This window comes from Metopolophium dirhodum, chromosome 5 (assembly GCF_019925205.1).
Source record: "Metopolophium dirhodum isolate CAU chromosome 5, ASM1992520v1, whole genome shotgun sequence".
In the NCBI taxonomy this organism is placed as follows: Eukaryota; Metazoa; Arthropoda; class Insecta; order Hemiptera; family Aphididae; genus Metopolophium; species Metopolophium dirhodum.
Genome location: NC_083564.1, coordinates 21,533,159 through 21,551,940, shown reverse-complemented (window position 1 = coordinate 21,551,940; position 18,782 = coordinate 21,533,159). Strand labels below are relative to the sequence as shown.

The 18,782-nt window shown below is 37.2% G+C and overlaps 1 protein-coding gene across 2 annotated transcripts in view; it reads right to left on the bottom strand.

Moving 5' to 3' along the window:
* Nucleotides 1-18,782, bottom strand: part of LOC132945822 (GATA zinc finger domain-containing protein 10-like) — a 185,253-nt gene that overhangs the window by 25,768 nt on the left and 140,703 nt on the right. For both annotated transcript variants that reach the window (XM_061015605.1, XM_061015606.1), the window contains one exon: nucleotides 12,413-12,599. In XM_061015605.1, coding sequence (XP_060871588.1) covers nucleotides 12,413-12,599 — 187 coding nt within the window. The remainder of the gene's footprint in view (nucleotides 1-12,412; nucleotides 12,600-18,782) is intronic.

Below are 18,782 nucleotides of genomic sequence, written 5' to 3'. Positions count from 1 at the left end.
ATAAATTGATAACATTCAACATGATATTATTATTATCTTTGTTATATTATACGATTATCCGCCTGCAGCCAGCAGATGTGAGAATAATCAAAAAATATATCGTCGTCGTCGTCCACTGCCTGCAGTGCTCGTAATAAAATATAATAATATTTATAATATATCATACGAATCCGTAATTTATACTTTTTGACGGATACCAGGAGAGACGCGCGGCGTCCGAACTCGGAATATATATTATTGTATAATATTGTATACGATAGTTGTAGATTTCGACTTCCTGCTGCACATGTCGTATCCCGCACACGGCGGAGACGCGTCTTGGTCATTTGCAGACGCGATGACTCTATTATAAATCCCATGCGTGTATAGGTATGCGTCGTATGTACTGCGCATGAGAGTAATAATATTCCGAAGATTTTTTTTTTTTTTTATTTACTCGTGAAATCGGATACGCCGGTCGGGAGGGGGTTGGGGTGGGCGAGGGAAGAGAAAAATCAAATCTCTCTCGACGCACAAACAGGTGCGATTCGTAATAAGTTTTTACGTTATAAAACACACGTCGCGAGGAGGAGGAGGAGGAGGAGGAGTGGGCGGCGAGTGGCGACGAAGACGGCGATGACGTGTTGACAGCGACGGTGGTTGTCAACGCGGTTCGTCGCCGCTGCCACTGAAACCGAACTGCGTTTTGTGTGTGGCGTTATTATTGCGTGCGCGGCGCATCGGATATAGGAAAAAAACACAGCCGCCGCCGACACGTAATAATATAAAACGCGCGCGCCATCGATTGACGTCTTACACCCGTCGTCTGTGTGTGTGTGTGTGTGTGTGTGTGTGTGTGTGTGTGTGTGTGTGTGTGTGTGTGTGTGTGTGTGTGTGTGTGTAAATCTGTTGTCGTGTATAGTCTGTGAAATTAATTGGCCACGTGGAGGACGAGACGCACATTTCGAAAACCCAACTGAAGCAGCACCACTCGCCACGTACATTATTATACTATTATTATTATTATTATTATTATATTCTATTGAGAACGACGATGATGATATTCTCTCGGCACGCCGCGCAGAACCGAAACTCGACGAGATATTTATGTTATATAATTATTATAATATCATATTAGTGTAAAGAAGATGAGACGGTAATAATATTAAAACGGACGGTCGCTAAAACTATTGTCGTATACAATAACGATTGTAATAATACCCGTGACGATACATATATATATATATATATACAGGGGCGGACCCAGAGTTAGGAAACTGTGGGTCAGGACATTTCAAGGGTCCACTTATTAAAACCCGATTAGAAATCTTGTGTTCTAGGGATATAAAAACAAAAAAATTAATTTATACTGTATGTGTATTTATTCGTGGGTCCAAGTGTCCAACTACCCAAGATCTGAAAAGAGGCCAATTTGATCAGCAAATATTGACCGCGGGTCAGCTGACCTCCTGAACCCCTCCCCTAGATCCGGCCCTGGAGATATATATATATATATAATATATTCAATAACAAGGCCTTGTTGTGAAATAATATTATGTATTGTGATTATTCTATTATGGTGATTATTCTAAGTGTATAGAAATCGTATATTGTACCTATATATAATAACCAATTAGTAGCCGCGTGTAATATGTGGTATACCTACGCGTTGCAATCGCGCGACCAGTTAGACAATGCTTATAGAAATGAGATGAGCTAGGCGTGAAACATATTGTTTTTTTTTTCGTATCAAGGGCGTGTTATCGGTAATTTATGTATAGGTACTTGCGAGAAAAATATTATTGAATTAATTATAATATTATATACACATCAGTTGCACGACGTATCAAGGTATTTAAATCCGCCGCAATACTAATAGGCAAAAACAAAACGGGTCTGCGGTTTTTTTTAATTATTCAAATCAGTAAGAATTATATATAATGTATATAGGTACGCATGTGTATGAAAATACGACCATTCGAGTACTTGAATGTACCTACGTTGAAAAAATTCGAAAAACGAGTAGGCATTTGAGCGAAACATGTACAAAGTAAATAAACTGTATATTATATAGCATAATATTATTATAATGTGTAAAGCGTGTAGGCGAAAATAAAATATACATACACCTATAATATATATATAATTATATTTTTTTCGCGGAGACACTTGTATAATATTATATAATATAGAACACATCAAATTTAAATATCCATCATACGAACTAAGCGAGGCATCAAAGTCCATTCGGGACTGTTGCACGCGTAAGAAAGCGAGCAGCACTGCAGCACGCGCACATGCAATCACGGGCACCTGTATATACATAATATATATATTTATTAAACGAGCAAATGTGTACTTGGGGCAAGAGTATACAAGAAGAGCCGGCGGCGGTGATCATTTAGACGTATTTAGTCGGAGGGGCGAAATGTGGTCGGGGGTGGTGCGGAAAAAGAGTGGTCCGCCGCCGCCGCCGCAAACGGACTGGAAAAAAATAACTCGCGACTTCCGGCGAATAATGCGCGGGCGACAACGACGACGGACGGCGTCGTACCTATACAAATTGAATATAAGAGAGACCTCCGCCGTTTATGAAAAAATAACGAACCGTACAGTTATTATTGCTGCTGCTGCTTCTGCGGCAAAAGAATATTTGTATATATATGCGCAGCGTGATTATTATTTATTTATTTTCATTTTTTTTTTTTTTTTAATATCTAGTTATGTACGTATATTATGCGCCGCCGTACTCGTGGAAATCTTATTAAACGCTCATGCTCGTTTTGCCAAGCATAATTACGCTTTGTTTATTAAATCGGAAGGAAGGGAGGAAGCCGCGCTGCACTAGCATATTTTATTCTCGAGGAATATGTACAGTAAATATAAGGTGACTATAGGTTATAGTATATATAGGTGGGTATACCTAGGTATATATAGGTACTGTACAAGCGTTACTATTACCGCATATATATAACCTATAATAAATCCGACTGCAGCGCCTAGTTATAATAATTGTATACATTATTAAAAATGCATATTATATAGTATAAAGGGTACGACGGAATCAAACGCGTTATTTAATTCAAAATTGTTGTACGCGCACGGGCATCAGAGTTTGAAAGGCGCATAGTTAAATATATAAGTAGTATAATATTTCACTATAACTTTTTGCGAGAATTAATTGTTTTTATTTTCGTTAAAACTTGTACGCTCTGCAGGACTGCAGTGTTATGATATTATACCGATGTTTTTAATGCGGCTTCAGTATAATCGTATTGGAAGCGGCGAGCGCATATTATAATCACATATTTAATGTAAATGTTCGAGAGACAGTTAATACAATAATAATTATTATGTGTACATGGTTGTCGGAACGGAGAGGGTAAATGATGAACGCGGCGAAATGACGATAAAATCATCATATAGATAATATCCTTTGCTGCTTTTTATTTCCCGGAAAAAGGACTGACGTCTGACAAATAAAGCGCAGAATTTTCCGTTAATTATGTACTTTTAACTGTTCCTTCCGAGAATCACCACTCACCACTGCTGCAGCCGCCCATCACACAGCGCAAAGCTTTTTGTTCAAATATACAATAATATACAAAGTGTCCTTTGGAGACAAATCGACAAAAAAAAAAACTACTGCCAAAGGTATTGAATAATTAATTTTTTAATTATTATCGTGACAGAAACTCAAAGGCCTTATAACGTCCGCTTATATAGTTCGAGTACATAATGTGTTTATATATGTGACAAATACCTAGCTATATATATATATATATATGCACATAATATCATGCATTTTATTCCTATACTTATAATTAATTTAAAACCTTCACTGAGCAATTTACGCAATTCGCGTGAAATGAAAAACAAATTAAAACAATAAATGCTGTTCAAAAAAAAACTACCTACGTATTAACGATTGCGACATATTTTTGGTCCTATTACGGAAAACTATTTCATAATAAAATAATACCCAATGAAAAACCGAAACTATATATTATATTATTATCATAAAAGTATGATGGTTTAAATTTATTCGTAGGTACACATAATGTAGAATTTCTCAAAATATAAATAGTCACGGCGTGTACTGGCGTGTAATAAATAATAGCGAACACATCATATTGTTGTTGTTGTTATTCCGCATTGAGTATGCTGCGCACGGGTTTGTTGCGCATCGTTATTGTTGCCGGTACCTGCCTATAATATTATATTTATAACGATTATGTTCGTATAGATTGTCGTACAATGGAAAACGCACGACGGGGCGGTTTTCCGCGGTTGGCCTCGCGAACAGGCGTGACGGATGGAAAACAATAAGAGAGGAAAAAATATATTTTCGGAGGGTCTGCCGGCGCGCGATTGGCACGACCGACGAAGGGCTGCTATTGGCCGCCGCCGACAACAATACATATTTTCACGTCGACGCCGCCGCGTGCACGCGCACACAGGTGGACGACAATAACGCCGTGCGAACAATGGCGATGACGTTCCTATATAACTACATACCTTATACCTATATATATAATAACGACGATCTACCTGTAGTACATACCTACCTACCTACCTACCTACCTACCTACCAGCAATATAATACGAAGTAATAAAAAATATAATAATAACAATCCCACTTTTGTTAGATCCTCCTCCTCCATTTTTCGTTATAAGCTATTGTTAATTTAAAGACCGACGAAGTAAAACGTACAATACTTAAAAGTATTATTATTATATTACATCGTCGTATAGCGTACGTAATATATAGTATATTATACGATAACAATAAAATACCTAACGAATATAATACGTTATTTTTCCGAGCGAGACTGCAGATTTTACCATCACATATAGGTAACACGCGAAACGCGAATGTATATTTACGAATGCGTAATAATATATAATATATTATTTTGTATTCACGTCGCGCATCGCTTTGAACTGCTCCTGCGCAGATTTTAATATAATACCAGGTGAAATAGTGTAAACTCATATTGTACTTTTGTAATATACGACGCATATACAGCAGCATTTAATTACGAAACTCGTCCGGGAAGCGAGAGAATAACAATTTTTTTTTATTTCAAATTAAAACGGTACGAAGACTTTGGGGCACGCGTTGGCGCATGTGCAGGCAGCTATAACTATACGGTCAGGTCTATAACTATACGTTATATCTAACACATACCTATACGCCGCACGCTGCGGAGGGTAAGCGTATGTACCTATACCTCTAAAGCGGATGGACGATATTACGATGTAGGTAGGTGTATATATGGGAAAGAAACGAAAATCTACCCTGCGCCAACCTATATATATATATTATATATGAAGGCATTTAATATTGTATACTGTTGCGAGTGATATGTAATTCAATATTATATATATCCCACATATATATACGCATTATTAATCACTGTGCGGGGGATTTTCGGCGAACACGATTTTTCGAATGGGCGCGACGCACTGCTGCAGCACCAGACCCACACTCGCACACACATACTTTATTGTTGTGTTAGTATATTATATTTTGCGAGATACTATTATAATATTATGTATAATAATAATAATAATATGGTAGTCGTCGTCGATAATGTAATATGAGGGACCCAAGACTGTTTCCAGATGTTTGTATACAGATGGTTTTCAGAACAAACGCTCCAATAAATGACGACGGCGCGTCACACTAATCTATTATATTATATTATATACACGACAAGTCACTTTTCTGACCTACATATGGTGCGGCTGCAGTTGACGACGGTGTTTTTCGAAAAAAAAAACCCGAAACACAATAATAACACATTTCGACGTCGTATGGCAGACAGCAGCATATATTTTAATATTATACGCCCTATATAATATAATATGTCATATATATACATTATTATTTGTATATACTATATAGGACTGTATACAGTGTGAAATAAACGTATCTTACGACCATACAATGCACATACGCACGCAAGACTATCGATTTTTCTACCGAAAATAAAGAGAGACAAAGAAATAAAATGAACAGAAAATATGTTTATGAACGTACCTAGTACCTATATATAAAATATACTATATCTACACTGCATCTCCAAAACACCATTTCACTCTCTCCTCTCCATATTTTTTCCTCTAGAATCGTATATATATATAGTGTATTTTATGGTATTTCTTTAGTACATAATGCTGACGAAATTTATTCGGGAAAACTCGACGTTTAATAACACGGATGAAAAAGCAAAGCCGATATACTCCGCAGCGAATTTGTACGTTCGGGCTTCACGCGTCGCTTGCCCGTATAATGTACGTGCAAATAGGACGACATAGGTACCTGTATAATATATAATATATAGGATCGAAATAATAATACAATTATTATAAAATAAATTATAGTACGTATTATATAGGTTTACCTAAATAATGGTATAAACGATGATATACACTATCGTACGTTATATATATATATATTATATACCGCATACTATGGACTACGGAGTGTACGGTACATCTAATAATAATATTATATTATTATGTTCACTGGAGTCTGATGATGAGGTACATTGACGTATATTTCGTATATTATATTTCGTTTTTGTATGCAAATATACGGTATTATTGTTATTTAGATACATATTAAGTATATATATATATATATGTGTGTACACAAAGTAACCTATTATTCACACACACACACAAACATCAGCCGAGAACCTCGACAGCCAAGGTGAATGGACGGGACTTGGAAGAAACGCGTCAGAAAAAATGATGTAACCCGGCGAGACGCGCTGACAAAAGGTGCACTGTCTATATTATATACCTGGCTTATATCTATCACCGCCACCGTCAACCACTGCAGCGTGCAGGAGTTAAATTTTTTTTTATCATTATTATTGTAATGACGAAGCCTAGGCGAATAGACAATACGCGTATTGTACGCGCCCACAATGGCGTCGTCATTATAATACAAGTAGGTCGTGGTCAACAAAAGTCAGTGTGTATTTCGTTTTGAAAAAAAAAAAATATTATATATATATATATTATAATATAATAATAAACCGAGGGAATAATAATAAATAATACACAAAACAAACAGTACTTTGATAAATGATTTCTTTTTCTGTTCTTATAATATAGGTGTATATTATATTATTATATGGTTACTATATTCTCTTATATTATATTCTTTTATCCTCCTCGCCGTTGCCTACCGCGGCGCGCACGTCGTTGTTCAGCTCTCACACAACAACCATAATATAACCAACTCGCACAATAGCCGCCATTTTTCTCGGTTCAGTCGACGGCAATAATGGTTGTGATAAAAATAATTGAAAACTATTATCATCGTCGTCGCAACGCACAGTTGTACGACACGCCACCGACTGCGGAGGTGATGGAAGAAAATTACGTTTAATAAGCCGCTCTTTTCATCATAATAATAATAATAATAAATCAATCGGTCAAAAAACACAACGCGGATAGATACGGATGTCGTATCGTATAATGACTGCAACAGAAGCCGAAAAGAATATAATATCATTGTCACGTTGCAGTAGTAATAATAATTATTATAATAATTTATATAGGTATTCGACCGCGAGACCTGTTGCACGAGGGTGGCCGTGCGGCAGTGCCTATAATATTATAATAGTGATAATTTCCTGCAGTCCAAAACGTCATAAAATACAGAAAAATAACGACGACCACGTCCACGGCGGAGTACCTTTAAAAAACGGCGACATGCGGTATTTATTGCGAAAATCGTCGTCGGGGCCACCGGAGACGATATCGGATATTGTGTATAAGGTACCAATACCTACCATATACCTGGTCACATTATATTTACCCATACACATTGTACAGAAATACACTCTTGGTATATTATTTAAACGTTTTAGGCGTCGCCCGCGGTCAAGGAAATGAATGAATGCTCTTTGCTGGCATACCGTCGGACAGGCGCGCGACGAGTTCTAATTTAAACTCTGCGCGAGCCACGGCATGATAACAATATTATATATGCGCACAGCAATCGCAATAAGGATTCGTCGCGGCCAAAGTGTAACAACGTGCAACATGTATATTATGATATTATTGTGATGTACGCGCCGTGCAAATCCAACAGTATATTATTATTTTATTTCTATAGTCGAAAAGGTGCAGGTCGTATTATATTGTGATTTTGATTTAGACACTGTTCGTACGGCGATGTGCAGTGTTGCGCCCGCGATATGACCACGACGAAGCGCAGAAGTATATTATATGGTGAGGATACATTATGGTCGATTGGCGATCACATCCGCACCCTGCAGTGGCGTATTTATGGGGGGGGGGGGAGGGGGTCCACGGGTCCGGACTCCTCCCATTGACTCGTATCTCGTAGGTACATTATGTTAAGTTTTGTGTTTTTACATGATCAAAACAAATTTTATCATACGATCCTAAGGATTTTGTAAAAACTTTTCGTCGCTTCGATTGTCGAAAATTTCAATTGATATCGTGATTTTTTTTTTTTTATTACAAATTTACACTGCCAGTATCACATTGTGATTTTGCACTGTACTCAATCGTCACAGCAAATCTCAAAATCCCCGTCTGAGCAATTTCCCGGGTGGGGCTAAGAGGGTGAAAAATACTTTACGACTTATAATTCTCGTGACTACCTAATGTACAAAAAAATTGTTATCCGGATCGGTCGAGCCGTTACGGAGGATGCCGTTCGTACGCCGACACCGCGACACGAGTTTTTTTATTTATTAGACCTCAACAATTTAACACGGACTATAAGGACTTATAGGCTCTCGACGGCTCTGTGTTCTGAAAACGATCTGGGCCCTGCCCATAACTCCTAAATGCGTCACTGTCCGCACCCGAAGCCAGCGAAAAGCCCCGCGGACCGTGCAGAACAATTAAATGCGACGTCTATATAATGAATCTAGGTCTAGTGTTAGAAAGTCATGTGTTATAAGGTCAGATATTATAATATTAAGTGTCATAAAAATCAAGTGTTATAAAATATATTTCTCATAAAAATCATATGTCATAAAAGTTATGTACCTATTATAAAAATTACAGTAGATATAAAAAATTGAACTAACTATATATTATGTGTGAATTAAAATGTTAATGTTAAACAATTTAAAAAAAGGAATAATTGTAAAAATGTTTAAAATTTTAAATTTGAAGCAATTGCTTTAAGAAATTATTTTATATCATACTCAGGGTTCTGTTCTAATCGTTTACATATTATATTTTGGTCGTTTGTATTTTTGGAAATGGACGTTGAGTTCTACCGTTACTTCTGTTTCTTTCTGCTCTTTTTGTATTCCTCGGATAACAAATAAAGATAACATTTAGCTAAAACGATTAAACGATAAGGAAAATGTATGTATGTAGGTACTCTAATAATATTATATTATAACACATGATTTTTATGAGAAATCCGTTTTATAACACTTGACTTTCTAACACATGACTTTCGAACATTTGACATAGTACCCTATATAATATTATGCACATCGCCGTTATTGTATGTATTATTATACGTTTACGCGTCTACATCGCATATTGTCGAACGCATTATAATGATATTATGATGTTATATCGCGTAGTCCGCCGTCTCTCCCACATGCAAAAACGCTCTGATCGCCGTCCGTGTATTGATGGTGCTTATTTGGCGTATATTACGATCGTCGTATCCCCGGAGGACCGTCATCGCGTCTCCCGCTGCAGCGGCACGGTTTATAATATGTCGATGGCGGGCGCGACAACGCGAAATATATTATTATATCAAACATATGTTTATGAATATTTAATGCGCCGGCCACTTTGGCAAAACCCTATATATATGGTCGGAATTAGCGGTGTGCGCGGAATGCATATATATATATATACGTAGATGCGGGAGCACCCCGACGGACTGCAAGAACTGTGCTGCGTACTGTAACAGCAGCAGCAGCACTCTCCACGGTATAATAATAATATATAATATTATAATAAATCACATTACGCCGCACGCGACCCCTGCACAACCCTTTTCTCCTCGTGTCTCGGGCCTCTTTCCGATTGTCCGGTTTTTTTTCTGCCCCAAACCCCCGCGCGGTTCCACCGCACGCCAGCCGTCGGAAATTAATCAAAAACAAATTTTACGCGAAACCGATGGCGACATACGTCGGATTAACTTCTCGTTATACACATTACGCGTATGATGCAGCGCGTATAGCGTAAATATTATTTCGTACGCGCGTTTTTTTTTCTCGTAATCGAGTTTTAATCAAAGTATATAAACGCGTGAAAAACCGTGTATAAGCATATAGGTACACTCGTGACGCATCAAGCATAATATAGCTGTTATTGAAGTTTGCGTGCTTTTTTCAAGTACACCGCGCACGGACGACGAGACACTGCAGTGCTGCTGTATGCCATCTGCAGTATGAGAGTGCTGCTGCTATACTGCTCCTGTATATTATTTTATAGAATTATATACTACTCATCCCGACTCCACTGGCACTTTACACTAATATGCGGCGTTTTCACGGACATTTGAACAGTGGAGCACGTCCGCTCGTCGAAAAGTTTACATAATGGCCGGAAATAATGAGACCTATACATACCTACCTACGTACCGGTGGATACAGAATTATTATAATGTGCGCCCGCTTCCGCAGACTGCCGTGACGGGGCCGGGACTCGGGAGGAAGAGACGCAAAAGGAAAGCATTTCTTTTGAAAAGCACAGAAGCAGATTAAAGTCCGAACGCGGAACAAAAGAAAACCGGCCGAGTAATGAAAAAGAATGGAGGCGTGTATAAATATATACATAGCTGGTATACCGCGGTACATACGCAGCGGTATACGCGAGTAACCGGCGTTGTGTTATTAATGAAAATGAAGAGAGAGAGAGAGAGAGAGAGTGAGATAGGGGGAAAAAAAACGTACTACAATATGATTTAGGTAAAACGCTCGTCTTTCCGCAGTGGACCCTTCTTTTCCTCCTCCCTTATATACTGCAATCTCTATATAATATTGTATATATATATAGACTCGTTACAGTCAGTTTTTTCAGAGTATTTTTATTTTAATTTCTCATTGAACTCAGCCGCCACCCGCGTTACCGTGCACCACTCCTGCACTGCCCCGTCGGAAAAAAAAAACCGCTTTTCCGATTGTGTGGCATTAATGCGAGCCAGACTTTTCATGTTTCCAATCATAAAAATGCTATACCTGACAACGACGACTGTGGCGACGGTACAAAAGAACAAGCGGAAAGCTCCGCCAATATATTATAATAATATACACTAATTAAACGGTGAACTCGACATGGAAATGAAAACCGTCGCGCCGATAAATATAAATTAATTTCGATGTGATAATAGTAATAATTATAATGATTAGTATTATTATTATTGCATGTTGAATGTATCGCAACGTTGTTTTTTTTTTTGTTTTGTTAATGCACTCGAGTTGGCAGATTTCCGCAAAATTAAATACAATACGCGAATGCCGCTGCAGCAGTGTGGTACATACCATACATTATAACATATACAATATGTGCATATCATCGTTAAAGTGCTGTGCGAAATATGGTTTTCATTTGTTTAAAAATAATATAATAATTAATGTAACGTACCGATGTTAAAAATGTTCGAAAATAATATTTATAATTATTAAACCACCCTCTATTGTAGCGCTGATCGGATATAATACAGTGCGATGCGCTCGATTATAAAAATAGTTCATGTGTACGAGAGTATTATTATCATATATTATTATGATGGCGTAGCAAAACGGTAGTAAATCAAAAGTTATTACAAAACATAAATGTCGGCTAGAGAAGAAGGCAGTTAAATAATTTTTTTTCCTCTCTCCGTGCGCATAATATAATATAATATACACACACACACATCACTCCACCGAGAAGTATCTCTGGGTTATGTAGGACGCGTGTCTACAATTTTTCCAAACGCTCTTTGCAGTGTCTCAGCTGCAGCAGATATCAGCGGTTTCCAAAATGCACGTGGGCCGCAAAAGAATTTTAGTGGGCATCGGCAAAATAATCTACTTATTTGTATTCATTTCGGACACGACATTCTGCGTCGATTTTTAACAATATTATAATAATTGCGCGTGTACGTCAAAAATTAGGAACTGTTACCGGTTAGCAGCGCGTAAAACAAACAATAACGTCGTCTATACACCCACAAAATATGTCCGTTGAAAAGAGGTCCCCAAATTCTTTAGATAAAAAATAATATTAACAATAATATAAGATTGCAGGACGCGCTTAACATGGGTATACAATGATGCGTATTGTTTAGTGTATATATATATATATATAGTTTTCGATGGCCCGTCGTCTCACTATATACAAATTTTATTTCCTTAAAACGATTTGCACGAAAATGCTATTTTAGTACCTAAGTAAACACTAAGTAAGACCTTACCTTGTTCGGATGATCTTGTTGGTTAAGCAGTTGTTCCCGAAATAATTGCAATTGCAATATCATTTCCGACAGTTTGCGTTCTTTTTCGACTATCGTAGTGGTATCGCCCTGCAAGTTTTGCAGTATATCCATGCCGGGTAGACCACCTGAAGGATCTTCGCCGTGTTCCGTCAGAGTGTCCGATTTACTGTAGAAAAAAAAAACCATCGTTATATTATAAAATAAAAGTACAAAAGTATAATAAATTGTCGTTGTATGTACACATAATATAATATAGGTATAGGTACAACAGTTCAGAAGTAATCAAAATAAAACATTTGAGAATATATATTTTAATAATATTGTACACTATGTAGTCTGACCTAGGTACCCAATATATCATTACTTCATAATTTGGTGATTTATACGACGTATATAATATATATTTTATTTTATTAAACACCCATTCGGAATGAACGATTGTCTGACCTTTAGTTCGATTTCATACGTGCCAAACATTTTTGTCGATTAGACAGACATCCTACATAATATTATAGGTACTTAGTGATTACTTACAGTATATTGGACAGACGATCTGTTATTTAAGAGAAAAATTACATTACCTGTATTGTGACTATACAAATACAATTTACTCTTCGTTGAAAAACCCGTCCCTAGAGATTATACTTAACTGGGTCTAACGTGAAAAGTGCGTAAACGAGTATACATATAAATTCGATTATATTATTTAGGTAGGTACTGCTGCAGAGAGCGATTCGAGTTTCGGCTTTGTTTTTACAAGATAAAATCGAATTAGCAATGTACGCTGTCCGACCGCGTATACATAGGTACCTATATATAACAGTGGGCGGGGGAGGGGTGGAGGTTGGAATTTTCAATACGGAAATCGCTCGAAAACAGAATATTTTTTATAAAAACATCACGAGGGCTAGGTCGCGGGGAGGCTACATAATAAATATATTGTGTATTGCAGTAAAACATCGATAAGACACACACACACACACACACACGCACCCGCATGTTATATATTATTATTATACGCGCGGGAGAGGTAGGTAATAATAATAATCGATGGTGATTTATACGAGTTTAACCCTAAACAAACGTACACCCTTACCCGCGGGGTACACCCCGCCCGGGTCTAAGTCGACAGTGTATTGTATGTAGTATACACTGTCCCTCTCTATACATATGTCATATATATACACACACACACACACCCACACGGAGTACAGCGTGTTTTATTATTTATTCACAGGGCCCTTGGGGTTGCGGCGGCGTGTCCCTTGCACACACACACACACACCCACATAAAAAATACACGCACGGTGGGTATACACGCGATTATACCCTTTTGATCCTGCCCGTGGCGGTCATGCATCCCCTCCTCGTCCGAGGCGGTGACGGGATGGTTTTTTTCTCCTCTCCGAAAAACTCCTCTCTTGTTCTTTTAGTCCGCACGCAGACCGCTGCCGTACATATTATAATATATTTATCAAGTCGACGCCACTGCCGCAGCCGGATGCCCTCCGTCCGAGAGATAAGTCCCAGACCCCTCACGCGCATCGTCCCGTCATTATATATATTATACTGTCTTTAATGTTGCTCGTCCGTATGCTATACATCATAATATCATATTATACATAAACACAATAATGATGCTGTTATTTGGTCAAGCATTATTCGTGTTATACGTGAGTACAACGTAGAATTTTTGTTCCTAGGTGAATACCTTTAAATATGATATATTATAATATGCGGACACGCGAGAAAATACAATAAAGAAGAATATTTCCTCACGGGGCACCACCTAATACCCACCTACCCACCTATATATATTATTATATTCTACACGTAGTTATAATATTATGTGCTCGATCTGGTTTTGCATAACGTACACAATATATTCTTATTACTCGTATTCATATTATATATTATATTTTGCGCGACGGCGACGACAGAGGAATGTGCTACGGGCGCCGAGAAATAAACATTATATATAATATTTTTTTAATCCCCCGCCACGGCGTACGACCGTATATTATATTCCACAAAATATTAATTCGTATATTTTTATAGGCGCTATATTTTATTCAAATGTCTATTACACTCGTTAAAACTCTTTTCATTATATTTGTATGTCCCACTGTGCCGCAAACAGTCAACTATTATTGGCAGACAGCTCTCATATTATATGCATTTATATCTATATTCTCTTAAACTTTCATCGGCGCGCACCGCATACATAATATTATATATTACAACCGCATGAATATTTTATTCAAATTAAATTAACCGATTCGCTTAGATTTTACGACTTGTCATAATATATACGTATTATTATATAGGTAGGTCGCGTTGACATTATAAAACGTATACTTTATTGTGTTGTACGCCGTAATGTGACGACAATAAGGTTCACGCTGTATGTCGTTATATACTCGAATAATTTATAGATGGTACTACTAATTCGCGCGCGAATTATAATTCAGTCGAAAACGACTACATTCAAATGAATACACGCCTATTATACATTATGGATATACCTACCTAATATTATATTAATTATTATTATAATATTTGATTTGTGAGCGGCCCGGCGTTAGGAAAAAAAAAAAAAATGAATAACAATAATAACACCACAACTATAATAGCTATAATTGTTCGACCTACCTATGTGTGTACGATTAAGCCGTGACACGATATAGTTATTGTTACAATAACGTGCAGTGTGTTTTTTCAGCAATTTTCGGCACAAATACAATTTTATCGCCGCGCGCAATCGACTTGTTTCTGCAGTCCCGGACATTCCGATTCCGATAAAAGCGTAAGTACCGCAGAAATCGCAGACAAATAACCGATGCGAGGTATTTGTTTTCCTCGGCGAACGACGAATCGAGGAAAAAAAAACCTGACCTACACCCATGATATACACCAGCTCTTTGCAGCGAAGAGCAAAATATTATAATAAAATTTACGGTATAAAATGCCTCGACGTCGTATAGTTATGTTATGATTTAACCCTGCGGCCGCGTCTGGTGGTCAAGTGCGTGGTCGTTGCGGCCGTTAATTTATAACTTACAAAAGTGGTTTCTCACGTGGCGCGACCGTACGTCAGACGGACATTACTGTTATATTATAATGGCAAATATAATTATGGCACTTGTGTGATATAATATCTCGTATATAATAATATAATACTGCGTGTGTATTGTGCATTGTTACGGAAAAATAAAATAAACTGTCGGTGGCGGCGGCGGCCACCTTTCGATGACCTTGATAATATTATGCGAGTAAAAATATTGGAATTAAATGAAACGGACGCACAAGACAGACGCAAAAAATTAAATAAGAATTTGAACCGCGGGAACATTATTACTATATTATTTATATTATATGTACCTGTATATATACGCGCGGGGTCGTCGAAAAAGAATAAAATATAATTGTTAATTGGCCGCGGTCGAAAGGTAGGTTGGTAGGAACCATAATATAGCTGGTATATTAAATTATATTTGCACTGCGGTAACCACGTATACCAATGCGCCCGTCTATATAATATATTGTAGAAAACGGACCGGCTAAAATTCATTCGAATCATTAACGTCCATTGTTAATAGCAAAAACATCACTGCACATAATATGTAAGGAAATAATAATAATATATTATATTATAAAATGATTATTGTGTACACACTAACGACCGCGTCCAGCCTTGCCTATATTATATATTGGCTTGTCCGGAGATAAAAACATAAAATATTGTTGTCTTTCGATATTAATTTTATACAACAATAACTGTACGAATAAATTGTTCGTATTATTATTGTATTGGTATTACAAAGTCTAAATCAAAAAAAAAAAAATAAATAAATAAAAAAAGATATTAAATGTATTGTAATATAATAATAATTAATAATATTCGCTCTTGATGCTTGAGATATTTCCGGTAATAATAACATACCGTTAACAACAGAACTAATATTTGCGCATGAGTATATATTGTTATAAATCATATAGGATCAGGCCTATAGTATAGGAGAGTTATCCCATCTTTTTTATTTTTTAAATAAATAAATATAATAAGAAGAACGGTATAGTTGTTGCAAGCATCATTATTCATTATATTATAAGACAATACAATAAACGAGAAGCCGATAAAGTTTTCTCTACGCATTTTGGCCTCAAGCGAAAGCACACACACACACACACACATACACCATTATATATTATACATAAAAAAAATTGTAGGTATATAATAAAGGTACAATGTTAGCGGCGGTAGTTCCACTCGACGTGTTTGCACTGTTTGCAGGCAGTTAATAAATCGTCTAATTGAAATTCAGATAACAGTACCCGAACACTACACCGCACACATTATTGTATTAATACTATCATCATCATCGACGACGACGGGCGTTTAACGATTTTCGGTGTATACACTCGCCGGTATACAGTTCTTGTGTGAGTACAGCTTACATATAATAATATGGTATGATGTGGTATTATATACCAGCAAGGTTATATAGGCCCGTATGCCAACGGCGAACAATCACATAGGTATACTACGCGGTCGGGAAAGGGGGGGGGGGCGCACTTGATATATACTCACACGCTGTATATATGGGGATAAAATTATTGTATTATTAGAGACAAAAAAAAAAAATTATCAACAAAGTCGTAAAAAAAAATTATAATATTCCTATATTATAAATGTTCGTTGTTGCGGTTAATCTCTGCAATTACGCGAACAATCTGGTGGTGCGTGCGTATTGTCTAAAAATAAAAACGTAAAAATCGTCTTGTCGTTAAGACGGCGGAAGTGTACGAGTGAGAAGGATAGTAAGTATCGGAAGATTACAGGTGAGATTTCGAGACGAATTTCCGGGGAGGGCAGTGCCCCTGCAAATGTCTACCCTTTTTCGCGCCCAAGTCTGCATGACTAGCTGCAACACGTAAACTATATACACTGTTCAAGTTGAGAAACGTAGTCGGAGGACTTATACGCGCGGGGGCAGGTATACAGATAATTTACTGGGTGGGGATGAAAAACGGGTGTTGCTCGACTACGTTTCTCAACTTGAACAGTATAAAGTAAAAACAGTAAATATGAGCAGCATAATTATTACGGCGCATAGTACGCGAGACTTCTGCAGGTGGGCATAACGCAGGGGCGGACTGGCTGGGATGCTGGGATGCTACAGCATCCCTTGTCCTAAAATATATTTGCCCAATATTTTTTATTATATATTTAAAGACTCTATAGACACCTAACAAACAGCAGATAATTGTTACCAACTTACGATTACTAGGAATCTATACAATTGTACAATTTTGATTGTAAGTTAGTTGTAACTTATTTACGTTTTTAACGTATATTCAATATTTTTTTAAAACAAAATAAAATATATTAATATTTTATAAATAATCTACATGTATTAAATTTGCCCCAACAATTGTTGTTATTTGCCCTTTAAATTGTGTAGCATCCAGTGCCCTATTTTACCAGTCCGTACCTGGGCATAAGTACCTATATATACATGTATTTTGACGGCGGACAGAATACAACAATAATATTATATGGGTCACTTTGTATACTTTAAATTTTAATCCTAAGAACGTTACAACGCGAGGATTACCAAACGAAATATTTGTCGGAACGCGTTCACTTCATGCACTCGATCGCACCAGACGGCCCCGAAGTCGATTTGAGTGCATATTATATTATATGTATACCGCGCGGATATTATAACAACAATAATATTTATCTGCGCATAGAGCGCATAAAACGTGTTCGTCGCAGACGAGGCGGATGTCGCATGTACGTGGTATGACGACGACGACGACGAGTGTGTGTCGATTTATATTATAATATTATTATTACTCTTGATTTTTTTATAATAATTACAACAATAATAATAGGTGTACACATATGCCCGCGATAACCGTTCGGCGGTTATATTATGATGCGATGCATCTCTCGGCGAGAGAATAATAAAAAAAAAATCGTTTTAATATTATTATCTACGCGGTGGCGGCGAAAGAGGATTTAAATAATACATAATTCGAAATTAACGATAACTCGCTGCACCATACTGTCTTATGGTTCTGCCACACGCGAGTATAGTACACCTTAACAATATAATATTATAATAAGACGTAATAACACACGTTTAACGATATCGCAGCAGTCATCGTGTGATGCTCTCTCTCTCTCCGAAACACCGCGCGCGGCGGTCGCCCAAGACGTATTATACCGCTGCACTATACCGCGGTCACGTCATTTCGATTTCGGTTGGCTATTAAAGGCATAATACAACACGCGTCTTCTAAAAATACAAAACAATAAATGCGCGCAAACGCCCGAGCG